General features: G+C 36.8%; 1 protein-coding gene across 28 annotated transcripts in view; it reads left to right on the top strand.

The window, feature by feature from the left end:
- Positions 1 to 14,894, top strand: part of DLG1 (discs large MAGUK scaffold protein 1) — a 277,635-nt gene that overhangs the window by 248,661 nt on the left and 14,080 nt on the right. For 15 of the 28 annotated variants that reach the window (XM_063622148.1, XM_063622145.1, XM_063622140.1 and 12 more), the window contains 5 exons: positions 1,872 to 1,913; positions 4,360 to 4,410; positions 5,298 to 5,399; positions 5,659 to 5,831; positions 11,116 to 11,225. In XM_063622148.1, coding sequence (XP_063478218.1) covers positions 1,872 to 1,913; positions 4,360 to 4,410; positions 5,298 to 5,399; positions 5,659 to 5,831; positions 11,116 to 11,225 — 478 coding nt within the window. Of the gene's footprint in view, positions 1 to 1,871; positions 1,914 to 2,595; positions 2,632 to 4,359; positions 4,411 to 5,297; positions 5,400 to 5,658; positions 5,832 to 11,115; positions 11,226 to 14,894 lie in introns of all 28 variants that reach the window. The other 13 variants (XM_063622133.1, XM_063622143.1, XM_063622137.1 and 10 more) reach the window with 1 other exon arrangement.

Genomic DNA, 14,894 nt, shown 5'->3' with positions numbered 1-14,894 from the left:
TTATCTTCAAACTTTTTTCTTTTTTGTCTTTGTTTCTTAGAGACAGGATCTCACACTGTCACCCACGCTGGAGTGCGGTGGTGTGTTCATAGCTCACTGCAGCCTGGAACCCCTTGGCTCAAGCAGTCCTCCCGCCTCAACCTCCCGAATAGCTAGAACTACAGACATGCACCACCAGGCCCAGCTTTTTTTTTTTTTTTTTTCCAGACGGTGTCTCTCCATGTTGCCCAGGCTGGTCTCGAACTACTGGTCTTAAGTGATCCTTCTGCCTCACCTTCTGAAAAGTGCTGGGATTACAGGCGTGAGCCACCATGCCCAACCTCAAACTTTTTTTTACCATAAAACATTTTATTTCCAGCCAGGCGCAGTGGCTCATGCCTGTAATCTCAGCACTTTGGGAGGCCGAGGCGGACGGATCACGTGAGCTCAGGAGTTCAATATCAGCCTGGCCAACATGGTGGAACCAGTCTCTACTAAAAATAGAAAAATTAGTTGGGCATGGTGCTATACACCTGTAGTGCCAGGTACTCAGGTGTCTGAGACACAAGAATAGAATCGCTTAAACCTAGGAGGCAGAGGTTGCAGTGAGCTGAGATCGTGCCACTGCACTCCAGCCTGGGCAACAAAGGGAGACTGTCTCAAAAAAAAAAAAAAAAAAAAAAAAAAATGAAATTTCCAGCTAGGTGTGGTCGTTCACACCTGTAATCCCAGCACTTTGGGAAGCTGAGAAGGGAGGATCCCTTGAGGCCAGGAGTTTGAGACCAGTGTGGGCAACATAGTTGAGACTTGTCTCTTTTATTTAAAAAAAAAAAAAAAATTTAACAGGGCATGGTGGTACATAGCTGTAGTCCCAGCCACTCTGGGCTAAGATGGGAGGATCAAGTAGCCCAGGAGAGGAGGTGGAGACTGCAGTGAGCTATAGTCATACCACGGCACTCCCACGTGAGCAACAGAGTGAGGCCCTGTCCCTTTAATTTAAAAAAAAAAAAAAAAATTCAGATTTCCCTGTGTCGTTGAAAGTTTTATTTTTATTTTTTAAAAATAAAAGTATTAGTCTTTGTTTAATTCAAGGGAGATATTTATTGAGAGAATACTTGAGATTACATTTACATGGATGAGAAGAGTGCCTATTGTTTTACCAAACAATAAAGTCATGAAATGGAGTCACCTTTAAGGATGGGCCAGGCAATTTCTGGCTGGGTGTGTTTGTTTTCATTGTCTTTTTTATGTTTTGCAAAAGCCAGCCAGTGTCAATCTTACCAAAGCAGAGTTTCTAAGAAATATTAGTTGGTTTTAAAATGCAGTGCCACCATTGGTGCGTTCCCTTCCAGCTGAGACATCTGAATTAATGACTTCTACAATCCTTTATATGACCTCAGAAACATGGATTTTCATCTTCAGAAACAGGAGCGAAGTTGGACTGAGAATAAGATCATCTGTTTATTTTTAATTCCAAAACATCCCTTCATTAAAATGGGCATCTATTTGTTTAACTATAGTTTGTCCCCTTTGCCAGTTACTGCTGTTTCAAAAACTTAAATAGTGCCAACGGTACTTTCTCTTTTGAGTTTTATGTCTACATTTGGACTAATTCAGGGTCACTTAGCCCTTTTTGTCGTATTCTACTTGCTATTTATAATAGATTTGTTCAGAAACTATGTTGTACAAAAATAAGGCACTGTCCTTAATTACAAGTTTTCCTTTGCTAATATATATTTATTATTTGAAAAAACTAAACGTTTCAAAGAAAATAAAAATGCTTTTAAAAAATTATTTTGTTATATAGGCTTATATCTCAACATTTTATTTTGATTATTTGCTTTTTAAACTCATGACACTGTTTTATTTTTTTCATTGTCCTGTAATTTCAGAGCATGTAACTTCTAATGCCAGCGATAGTGAAAGTAGTTACCGTAAGTGTCTTAAGTTACTTGTTCTTTTGTAATCTCAAGTAATACGTCCTCTGCAGGGGTGGAGGGATTCTCAGTGATATGTTCTAAAAACCTGAAGTTATATGATCGTTATTTTAAAATCAGGGAGAGACAAGTAAAATTCTGTACTTGAAAAATAAAATCATATATGTAGAGGTTAATTTATAAAATTTTAATAAAATACTAAAAAGTTTAGTATTATTTGTGTACATGATACATATGTATATGTATTTTTATAAGAAGTAAATATCTAGTTAAATGGGGGGAAACTTGTATTTTGACATTCTGTTTAGTAATTCTGTTTTTAACATGAGCACTAAAATAATATTTTTCAGTAATGCTAAATTATCATTAGCTTTATTTCCGCTTTTATTCTTTGTCACCAATACTGATCTGGGTCATGTCATTGTTTATCACCAACACTTGGTGAACAGAAGAAATAAGGAAACATTTTCAATGATCGCCCGAAAAATAATACTAATTTTTTTTTTTTTGCTGTTTTATATTACATTCTTGGTTTTATTAAGTGAACTGCACAAGCGTGTGATGTTTTAAACAGACTTGGGCATGGGAGAAGGGGAGGGTACATAATATCAGTTGTAGCACCTTAAAAATTAAAATTGCTTTTCTAACTTTCTTTTTTTACTGCTGTCTAATATGAAAGTAATCTTGATTACAGATGAGTATGGCTGCTCAAAAGGTCCATCCTGTTAATATCAGTCCCTAATACTTTTTTCATGTTGACAGTATATACTTTTAACCATCATTCATTTGGTTGATTATTTTTCTACACAACAGTTAGTTAATGATTTTTTTTGGTGTGGAAATGATTTCCTGTATTTCAGCATTTTATTGCTTATAACCAGAACCCACTATAGGGTAGTTAAGTGGCTTTCTAGGCTAAAAAGAGGTAATGAAAGTATATACTGTCTCTCACCATTTGCATGAATTATTAAGGTGTGAAATATTCAAATTGCATGTGTTTGCTAGTATGTAAGCCATGTTTCACATCCAGTACTTTAAAAAACAGCTTATAAAATAATGGTTTTGTATACTTTGATAATAAAATTGAAAACAAAGAAATACTTCTAAAGCAGAAAAGAATGTTTATTCCAATGTATGGATTTACAAGACCTACAGCTACATACATATAATATAAACCAATTGTAAAATTCATGGTAAAATTGTTATAGGATCTTGATAATTAAAGAGAAAATCTTCAAATACATTATCCAATATTGATTGCTTTCATTGAACCACTTGGGTTAACACAGTATTTTCTAATTTTAGGTTTGGGGGTGAGGGGGTGTGTGTGTTAGTTTAAAACTCCTAGAGTTTTTGGCCGGGTGCAGTGGCTCATGCCTATAATCCCAGCACTTTGGGAGGCTGAGGCGGGCAGATCACCTGAGGTCAGGAGTTCGAGACCAGCCTGACCAACACGGAGAAACCCTGTCTTTACTAGAAATACAAAAATTAGCCAGGCGCGGTAGCACATGCCTGTAATCCCAGCTACTTGGGAGGCTGAGGCAGGAGAACCGCTTGAACCCGGGAGTTGGAGGCTGCAGTGAGCTGAGATCGTGCCATTGCACTCCAGACTAGGCAACAAGAGCGAAATTCCGTCTCAAAAAAAAAAAAAACTCTCAGAGTTTTTAACTCTTTATTTCTTTTCATTGGATTCAGATATAATTTGTAGACTCTTTCATTTAGAGTATTTCCTAAGCTCTGAACTTTAATTTAACCTTTAGAAGCTTTAACTTCTTGTGCTTTTAAGGTCAAAGCGAATATATTTATCTCCTTTACTATCACTGTTGTTTATTTTATTGGAAGGATTTAGTTTTATCTAAAGCTCTTTTTGACTCACATTAAATTTATTATTTTTTACAAAGTTGAGTTAGTGAATTTTTTCATCAGTGGAATAGTAACAATAGTTTTACCTTTGCATTTATAATTTTTAATTTTAAGATGTAATTATTTTAAAAACAAAATATACTGTATTCAGTATTATAGCTGGTGGAACAAAAAAGTAGCATGTTTTTTATAGTAACAAGTTACCTAATATGTAGATAGATAGATAGATAGATCTGCTCATTAAAGCATTAATCTTTAACAGATTTAATAATTCTTAGATTCTAAATAAAGGAGTAGCACATAGCATCACAAATGAAGATTTTTAGATTTCATTATCTATAACATATAATATTGATTAAATAGCCCATTTGTATTTTGTTTTACATTTAGCAAACTCACTTTTAAGACTTTATAATTTGCCACTTTTTTTTTTTAACTAAGTCTTGCCATAAAATACCTCTTTCCATATCTTTGCCATTTTCTCAGGAAAGTTCTAGTAATGTATATGTTGTTTATGAAGAATTAGATTAGCATCAGTTATCTTTACACATTTTTCATCTGTGCCTTCACTTTCTAATAGGTGGTCAAGAAGAATACGTCTTATCTTATGAACCAGTGAATCAACAAGAAGGTTTGTGAAGCCTATTGATGTTTTATAACCTTCTAGAAGAATATACTTTTTAATTTGGGGGATAAAAAGTCTCATACCCCCAAAAAATGTTGTATTAAAATTTTTTTTTACTACATATACACGTAGAAATTTACTGTGTGTTTTATGAAACATAGTTTATTCCACAGTATATTAGAATCTAGTTATTTCATACTGACTTTTATATTTGTGTTTTATTTCCCAAGCAACTCTGTTCCAGTGTTCTTATTAGCATCACTATCTTCCAAATAACCCTTTTTTGAAAATCTTGGAAGTATCTTTGAGCCTTCTCCGTTCCTCCTCCTCCTCATCCAGTTAGGTTCCAGGCACTGTTTATCCCACTTCTTTCTTATTTATGACCTTCTTTTCATCCCTTCTATCACAACGTTAGTTCTCAGTCTCACTACCAATCTCCATTATTCCAGCATGATCCCATACAACCCAGAGTTTACACTTCTGTTAGATCATCTTTCTAGAACACTACTACTGGGATTATATCACTTTCTACATCCAGTTTCTGTTCTGCCCTTCTTTGCTCTGCTTCCTTAGAATTTCTACTTCAAAGCCATCGGTAAAACACTAGACTTTATTCTGTCATTTGCAATGTAAAGAAACATTATCTGCGAAAACACCAAATTTAACTTGACTGAATTATCAATATGACTTCTAGCAGAAGACTGAGTAAAGTTTAAGATCTTAGTCAAGATTATAAAAGAGCAAGTTATGCATCTTTGGTTGATGGTAGAGTGAGATGGAGAGGGAAGAAAAAAATTAGTCATAACAGTTGATATTTTTGTTCTCTAGTGAAATAAAATACATTGATATTTGTTGAATGTTTATTCCTTTTAACATGCAGTTTATCTTTATAGTTAATTATACTCGACCAGTGATCATATTGGGACCTATGAAAGACAGGATAAATGATGACTTGATCTCAGAATTTCCTGACAAATTTGGATCCTGTGTTCCTCGTGAGTAAACCAAACAAAAACATTTCATTGTTACTCTTAACATTTCCTGTCACTGTGTGTGGGAAAAATAGATATAACCTTTTTTTAATGGTTTGTACTTATTTTATCAGTTACTCTTCCATCCTCCATATTATTGTCCTTTCTCAGATTTAAATTAATCTGTTCTGTTGAACTTTACAATGATGTGAGTAGAAAATGGATTTATTGTGGGGTTTTTTTTTTAATATTAAACACTTCCCCAAGTTTTTTTCTGTTAAAGATACAACTAGACCAAAACGAGATTATGAGGTGGATGGAAGAGATTATCATTTTGTGACTTCAAGAGAGCAGATGGAAAAAGATATCCAGGAACATAAATTCATTGAAGCTGGCCAGTATAACAATCATCTATATGGAACAAGCGTTCAGTCTGTGCGAGAAGTCGCAGAAAAGGTAAGCATCAGACTAATCCCAGAATATAGCTTCTAATCAGATATGCCTTTGACAGTATGAAAGAGTGGTAGGATAGATACAGCACTAATTAGTTTTGTTAATGTAATGAATTTGCTTACCTAAATAATTAATTTTCCATGGCTTAGGAAAGTGCATACAAGATAAAACAGGTAAATAAGGTAAACAAAGAAAGTGAAAATAGAAATGATAACATGAATGTGAGAGGAGAAGTTATTTTCAGGTCGTTTGCTAGAGATAGACCTTTTGTTTAGCCCTAGCTCTCCAGCATATATTATAAGGAGATAAGGGCCGGGTGTGGCAGCGCACCCTTATAGTCCTAGTTACTGAGAAGGCTGAGAAGCCTGGGAGTTTGAGGCTGCAGTGAGCTATGATCATGCCACTGAACTCCAGCCTGGGCAACAGAACAAGACCCTGGCTTTAAAAAAGAAAAGAAAAGAAAAAGATCAATAAATCTAACCACTTAAAATTTTTAAAAACTTTTTTTATGGCCAAAGACTTTTTCCAAAAACTGTTGGAAAACACCATTAACAATGTCAAAAGACAACTGACAGAAAAAAATTTGCAAGAAAAGTGCTAATATTCCCAATATATAAAGAACTCATAAAGACAGGGAATAGAGACCAGAAACCCAATAGAAAAAAAAAATGGGCAAAAGATGAGAATACATAGTTCACACAAAATAAGATATAAAAATGGCCTTTGTACATAGGAAATTATGTTCAACCGTAGTCATTATTAAAGAAATGTAAAGGCCGGGTGCGATGGCTCATGCCTGTAATCCCAGCACTTTGGGAGGCCAAGGCAGGCAGATCACCTGAGGTTAGGAGTTCAAGACCAGCCTGGCCAACATGGTGAAACCCCGTCTCTACTAAACATACAAAAATTAGCCAGGCTTGGCAGTGCATGCCTATAATCCCAGCTTCTCAGGAGGCTGAGGCAGGAGAATTGCTTGTACCTGGGAGATGGAGGTTGCAGTGAGCTGAGATCGTGCCGTTGCACTCCAACCTGGGTGACAAGAGTGAAACTCTGTCTCAAAAAAAAAAAAAAAAAAAAAAAGGCCAGGCACAGTGGGAGCTGAGGCGGGTGGATCACCTGAGGTCAGGAGTTCAAGACCAGCCTGGCCAACATGGCGAAACCCCATCTCTACTAAAAATACAAAAATTAACTGGGCATGGTGGTGCATGCCTGTAATCCTGGCTAAGGAGGCTGAGGCAGGAGAATCGCTTGAACCCAGGAGATTGCAGTGAGCCAAGACTACACCACTGCACTCCAGCCTGAGCAACAGAGCAAGACTCCATCTCAAAAAAAAAAAAAAAAAAAAAAAAAAAAATGTAAATTCAGAAGACTATAAACTCCATTTCTCCCCTATGAGATTCAGGGAGAAATGTGAGGACATTTTCTTGGTGAGACTGAGAGAAAACAGTCATGCATTGCTACCGGTACTGCCTTTTGGAAGGGTATTTGGCAATATCTAGCAGCTTTCCTTCAACCCAGCATCCCACTTCTAGGAATTTATGCCAAAGATATACCCCAACAGTATGAAAATACATGGGCAAAAGGGTGTTTATTCATTGTAGCATTGTTTATAATTGTGAAATACTGAAAATCATCTAAATGCCCAGATAAAAGAGTGCTTGAATTAATTTTACATTCACAAAATGAAGTTCTCTAAAACTGTTAATAAGGTATTTGAACTGATACACAACATGCAAAAGAATATCTATGGTATAAAATAAGAGAAAATGGGAAAATATAAATCTCTGCTCAGTTGTGTAAAAATAAGCACAGGAAAGGTAAATCAGAACTTAATGAGGTTGGTTACCTACAGAGGGAGTGATGTAGAAAGGGTAGGGAATTTGGAGTGGGATGGAAAGGATGAGGGGTATGACATTTCTCTGAGTATACATTTTTGTATTATTTTAACTTTTAGAAAGTATGTTAGTATTTTACATATTTTAAAAAAATCAAAAATAAAAGCAACAAAGATGGAAAAGCAAAATGATACACAAATAGAAACTGAATAAACCTGACTGTATTCCTCTTTTCTTTTTTTAATTATTATACTTTTAAGTTTTAGGGTACAACAAACCTGAATGTATTTCAAATGAGTAACTTAACTACATTGAAGAGGGGAGAAGTCTTAATCCCAGAGATTCTTTAACACAAGCTGAAGACAGAAAGATCTGTAAACAAAATTAAACTCCAATTAGTAGGTTTGTTGGGTGGAGTGTATGGGCTTACAGTTCTGAAACTAATATATGTTCTAGGGTCGAGCAAATAAACTAATACAATGACAGTAGTGGGAGTGAGGTTTGACTGTCAGAAAAAGGAGAGGGTAGAATGAACTCTGTGATAATTGGATTGGAGATCTTAGATAATTAGAGTGATGAATATGAACCCATGAATTGTAGTAGAGTAGATACAGAAATAGATGTGTATTTATGTATACACACACGTATGTTTATTTGCCCTATCCACTAAGAAGACCTAAAAATAACACCGAATAAGCCCTGAGAATATCTGGGGCCCAAATCTGGGCTTCTAAATATAATTCGTTAATTAAAAGATCCAGGACTCCTTAGAGAAATGGCTGATTCTGGGGCCAGGACTGGAAAAGTGCAAGATGAGCCTATAACATTTTGCTGCCAGAAAAATAAAGAAGCACTCAAAGAATGATGAGGATATGTAAAAAGGCACAGGAACCAAGCTGTAGGGTCCCCCACTGGCCAAGTCTGAGATAATTTGAATATCAAGATAAATGATAATAACAGATTATAATACATAGAGTAAAATAAACATCCTAGAGTCCGCAATGATATAAACAAACACAGATGCCCCCCAACTTAGAATGGTTCAACTTTACAGAGGCGCAAAAGTGATGCATATTCAGTAGCAGCTGTACTTCAAGTACCCATACAGCCATTCTGTTTCTCACTTGTAGAACAGTATTCAATGAATTACATGAAAAATTCAACACTTAATTATAAAACAGGCATGTTGGATGATTTTGTCTGACTGTAGAGTAAGTGTTCTGAGCACATTTAAGGTAATCTAGGCTAAGCTGTGATGTTCAGTAGGGTAGGTATATTAAATGCCTTTTCAATTTACAGTATTTTCAACTTGTGATGGATTTATTGGGACGTAACTCCCATTATAAGTCAAGGAGCATCTGTATGTGAGTAAATAAGTGGATAGAAGGGAACGCTTTGGACTGTCTACTAATCGAGGTAGAAGAAATGATTAAATTAGAAAATCTTTTGAAAACCACATGGTAGTAATTGTTTCCGGCAAAAACCATCAGTGTATTCTAAAATTAGTGAACATTTGATGAAAAAAGGGATATTTATATAGTCTCAAAGTGTCCTCCCCCAAAATACTTACCAGTTACAAAGGCAAAAATGATAATTTTACAGTGGAGAAACCTAGCAGATAAAACCTTAAACAAGTGATCAAAATTAGCATCACTAGTAGTGGGACAAATAGATATAATATCGCCTCCCAAATTTGATGGACTGAGAAGGACACACATTATGTCTGTGGTATTCCTGCCAAAACTGTGTAACCTGCCATCCAAGAGTGAGGAAACACACAAACCCATAAACCCATAGAATATGAGGCATATTCTATGACATAAATATTTTATATTCTTCAAAAACATGAAGATCAAGAAAGACAAAGACTGAGGAACTGGGTCAGATTGACAGAGACTAAGGAGACTTTATAACTAAATACAGTGTATGATCCTATGATCCTGAATTCCATCCTGGACCAGGACATTTTTGTATTATTTTCCAATAAGGAACATTAGATGGCCACTTGGAATCATATTGTGATTATATAAGAAAGGCCATTGTTTTTAAGAAATACGAGGTAAAGGAGCATTATGCAGTTTATTCCCAAATTATTATGTACATATATAGAAAGAGATAAAGCAAACCTAGAATATCAATATTTCAGTGTCAAGTTATTAAAATGTTTAAGCGATCATGTAAAATATATCTGATAAAAGTAGATAATGGATACATGGTGTCTATTTACTTTTCTGTATGTTTGGAGTATTTTACACTATTAAATTTTTTATTTTAAATGTGCCCACCAAATTGAAACTATCACATATTGACTTGGACTCAAGTCCTTGGGTTAGAAGTTGCATTATGGGGCCGAGCATGGTGGCTCACGCCTATAATCCGAGCACTTTGGGAGGCCTAGGTGGGTGGATCACTTGAGGTCAGGAATTTGAGACCAGCCTGATCAACATGGTGAAACCCCATCTGTACAAAAAACACAAAAATCAGCTGGGTGTGGTGGCACACACCTGTTATCCCAGCTACTGGGGAGGCTGAAGCAGGCGGAAGTTGCAGTAAGCCAAGATCGTGCCAGTGCACTCAAGTCTGGGTGACAGAGCAAGTCTTCATCTCAAAAACTAACAAACAAAAAACTGAAGTTGCATTATGGGGGAGGGCCTGATTTCAAATGTATTAGAAGAAAATCTGTCATAAATAATAAATACTACTCTGCTTAACATGGAAATGCTCATCTCCATTAAAAACCTAAGTATCCTTTGTCAGTGAGTTTAAGCTTGTCAGAAAAATTGTCATTTAAATCCAGAATTGGGGTCCCATATGCTAGTTTATGAGTTTTTGCCAGTCCCTAATAAAATGAGAAATAGAAGGATTGAGTAGTGGTAATGACATTTCGCAAATTTGTTTATTTAAAAGGTTTGCCCTTACTCTAGGGTTTTTTATCCTTTATGAAATGATAGCTATGGGGAGATGGTAGTTTGGAGTCTTTATGGATACCTTTTCTTGGCAGAATGAAAAATAGGAACCTGGGCCTGGCACAGTGGCTCATGCCTATCATGCCAGCACTTCGGGAGGCTGAGGTGGGAGGATCACTTGAGCCCCAGGAGTTCAAGACCAGCCTAGTCAGCAGAACAAGACCCCGTCTCTTAAATTTTAAAAAAAGGGAAGGAGGGGAGCTCTGGTTTTCACCATTTTGAGAAATAACTTATCTGTGAAAACCAGGAACTGTATTTTCATTCCTTTTTAAATATAACATTTGTTTGAAAATGACAAATTAATAATGTATATTCAGCCATTTCATTTCCTATCTAAAGTTTGCTGAGAGAAATGACAAGTTTGCTTAAAGTGAACAAGGATCCAAACACATCATGATTTAGACTGTGGACCTGTAGGAAAAGTACTTTGATACTATTGAGAATATTTGGCTCACTTGTTTTTTTTCTTTGTTCCCTTTATTTTAGGGCAAACACTGTATCCTTGATGTGTCTGGAAATGCCATAAAGAGATTACAGATTGCACAGCTTTACCCTATCTCCATTTTTATTAAACCCAAATCCATGGAAAATATCATGTAAGTGTAAATGCCTCAGGCATAGCCTCTGTGTACAAATTCAGTCACTGTAGGGTAATTTATTTACTCTCCCTGCATCTCAGTTTCTTTATTTATAAAATTGAGATAATAGTAGTATGTATATTCACCTCAGATTATGTGGTGAGGATTAAATAAGCACTATGGGTTATAAATTGTCATTGTAATCATCATCATTAATATTACTAAAGTATAAGGTAACATGTGTTAGAACTTTAAATAGCCCCACGTGACTAGTGGCTACTGAAGTATGCAGCACAGCTCTCAGGTAACCATTAAGAGAATAAAAGAATATATAACCATTACCTAATACTTTCGGGGGACAAAAAAATAGAATCTAAGTAAAAATTAAGAAAGAGCAAATAGAAACATAGAACAAGTGAGGCAGAACCATATAAATAGTAAGATGGTATAAACTAAAGCAAATATTAGACTACTAGACTAAATGTTCAATTAAAAGACAAGGATTGTCAGAATGGGTGAAGAAAAAAGTAAATTCTATGTGGCTTTCATCAGACACACCTTAAAAATTAGGCTATGGGAAGGTTGAAAGTAAGAGAATAGGAAAAGATATGCCATGCTAAACTAGGCTGATTTTTATATTGCTGACGAAGTATATTTAAGGCAAGAAGTATTACTTAGCTTGAGAGTGACGTTTCATGGCCGGGCGCGGCGGCTCACGCCTGTAATCCCAGCACTTTGGGAGGCTGAGGCGGGCAGATCACGAGGTCGGGAGATCGAGACCATCCTGGCTAACACGGTGAAACTCCGTCTCTACTAAAAATACAGAAAATTAGCCGGGCGTGGTCTCAGGCACCTGTCGTCCCAGCTACTTGAGAGGCTGAGGCAGGAGAATGGAGTGAACCCAGGAGGCGGAGCTTGCAGTGAGCCGAGATCGCACCACTGCACCCCAGCCTGGGCGACAGAGCGAGATCCGTCTCAAAAAAAAAAAAAAAAAGAGTGACATTTCATAAAAGTAAAATATTCACTGCAACAGGAAGATCTGTTCGTACATTTGTTTGCACTTCATAGCATTCTCAAAACATAAGAAGTACAAATTGACAGCTGCATAGGGGCGAAAAGGTAATTCCAAAATCATCGAGACAGAACCTGACACATCTGTCAGGAAGCAATTAAATAAGAAAACAAATGTAAAAAATCAGTGAAGGTATAGAATAACACAAATTTAAAACTTTACCTATTTGACATATGTTAAACAGTGCACTCAACATCTGCAAAATAGACATGGATTTCCAGTGTACATGAAACAATTACCAAAACCGATCATTTGCTAGATTACAAATTTCAAAGGATAGAAAACAAATATTATCTGACCATAATGCAATTTAAATGAAAACCAATAATTAAAAGATAACTAGAAAATTCTCATATATTTGGAAATTAAGCATTATACTTCTGAGTGAGTCAAAGAAGAAAGCACACAATAAATTGATGTTTTGAACTAAATAGTAGTGAATTGCCAAGTAATGAGTTTGGAGGCTTCCATAGCTTTGTTGAAGGAATACACACAGCTTTAAATGTTAGGAAAGAATGTTGAAAATCAAATATTAGGAAAGTTGAAAATCTAAGATTTTGAGAAATTGAAAAAATATCAGTCAAACTCAAAAAAAGATAGAAGGTGGGGCACAGTGGCTGGCCCCTATAATCCCAACACTTCAGGAGGCCTAGGCAGGCGGATTGCTTGAGTTCAGGAGTTCAAGACCAGGCTGGGCAACATGGTGAGACTCTGTCTCTACTAAAAATACAAAGAAATAGCCAGGCATGGTGGTGTGCGCCTGTGGTCTCAGCTACTTGGGAGGCTGAGATGGGGGGATTGCTTGAGCACGGAGCGGAGGTTGCAGTGAGCCAAGATCTTGCCACTGCACTCCAGCCTGGTGACAGAGCGAGACCCTGTCCCAAGGAAAAAAAAAAAAGAAAACAATATTTAAAAATTTAAAAATAAAAAATATGGCAGAGCAGAAATTAATGAAATAGAAAAAACAAACATATGATAAAGAGGATCAACAAAGCCAAAAGTGTTCTCTTTGAAAATACAGTAAACCATTAGGAATGATCAAGAAAAAAAAGAAGACAAATTAGTGTATCAGGCAAGAAAAAGGATATGACTACACATGCAGCAGACATCGAAGAGATTGACAGAGGCAGCCCAACAGGAAAAGGGACAAAGGGCTTGGACACATCACAAAAGAGAATCTGCAAAGAATAAGCATGTGAGATAGTGCCCAACTAATCATGGAAATACAAGTTAAAACCCTGATGTCTTACACTACCACCCACTTACCAGAATAGTTAAAATGAAAAAGACAGAAAATAGTTAATGCTGTCAAGGATGTGGAACAACTGAAACTCATAACAGTGTTAGGGGTGCAAATTGGTGCATCTTCATTGGGTATACTGTTTATAGTATCATAGTATCTCCTGGCCGGGCGCGGTGGCTCACGCCTGTAATCCCAGCACTTTGGGAGGCCGAGGTGGGCGGATCACGAGGTCAGGAGATCGAGACCACCCTGGCTAACACGGTGAAACCCCGTTTCTACTAAAAATACAAAAAATTAGCTGGGCGAGGTGGCGGGCGCCTGCAGTCCCAGCTACGTGGGAGGCTGAGGCAGGAGAATGGCGTGAACCCCGGCGGGCGGAGCCAGCAGTGAGCCGAGATCGTGCCACTGCACTCCAGCCTGGGCGACAGCGAGACTCCGTCTCAAAAAAAAAACAAACAAACATAGTATCTCCTAAAGCTGAACATAACACATTAGTTATGACCCAGAAGTCATATTCTTAGATGCACACTCAACAGAAATGCTTACATGTGTTTACAAAGACATGTACAAGAGTGATGACAGTACTGTTCAAACAGTCAACAACTGTCAGGTGCAGCGGCTCACACCTGTAATCCCAACACTTTGGGAGCCCAAGACAGAAGGATTGCTTGAGGTCAGGAGTTGGAGACCAGCCTGAGCAACATGGCACGACGCTGTCCCTCCAAAAAACTTTAAAAGGTAGCTGGATGTGGTGGTACATTCCTGTAATCCCAGCTACTTAGGAGGCCGAAGCAGGAGGATCGCTTGAGCCCAGGAGTTCGAGCCAAGCTGTAGTGAGCTATGCTTGCACCACTGCACTCCAGCCTTGGTGACAGAGTGAGACCCTGTCTGTAAAAAAAAAACAAAGAGTCAGTAACTAAAAACTAGAAACTATCCAAATACTATCAGCAGTAGAATATGTAAATTATGACATGTTCACAGTGAAACATTCAATGATAATGAGAGTGAGCAATCTCCAGCCACATACAAAAGTATGGAAGAATCTCACAAGTACAATTTGAGTTAAAAACCCAGACCTAAAGATATACATACTCTATGACTCCAAATTTAATAATTGCTCATAGAAGTCAAATAGAGGTTACCCTGTGAGAATGGGTTGGTGACTAGAGTGAGCACACCCGGGTTCTGGGGTCCTAGTCATGTTCTGTGTCTTGACCTAAGTACACAGGTACATGTAAGTTTGTGAAAATGTAACAAGCTGTATGATACGATTTTTCTAATATTGCTCATCTGTGTTTGAAACATATACTTCAGAAAATGTTAAGGAAAAAATAGGGAAAAGAGAAATAGAAAACCTAAATAATCTAGTACT

Source organism: Symphalangus syndactylus, chromosome 17 (genome assembly GCF_028878055.3).
Source record: "Symphalangus syndactylus isolate Jambi chromosome 17, NHGRI_mSymSyn1-v2.1_pri, whole genome shotgun sequence".
Lineage (NCBI taxonomy): Eukaryota > Metazoa > Chordata > Mammalia > Primates > Hylobatidae > Symphalangus > Symphalangus syndactylus.
Note: the sequence above shows the minus strand (reverse complement) of the source record. Positions and strands in the feature narration are given on the sequence as shown.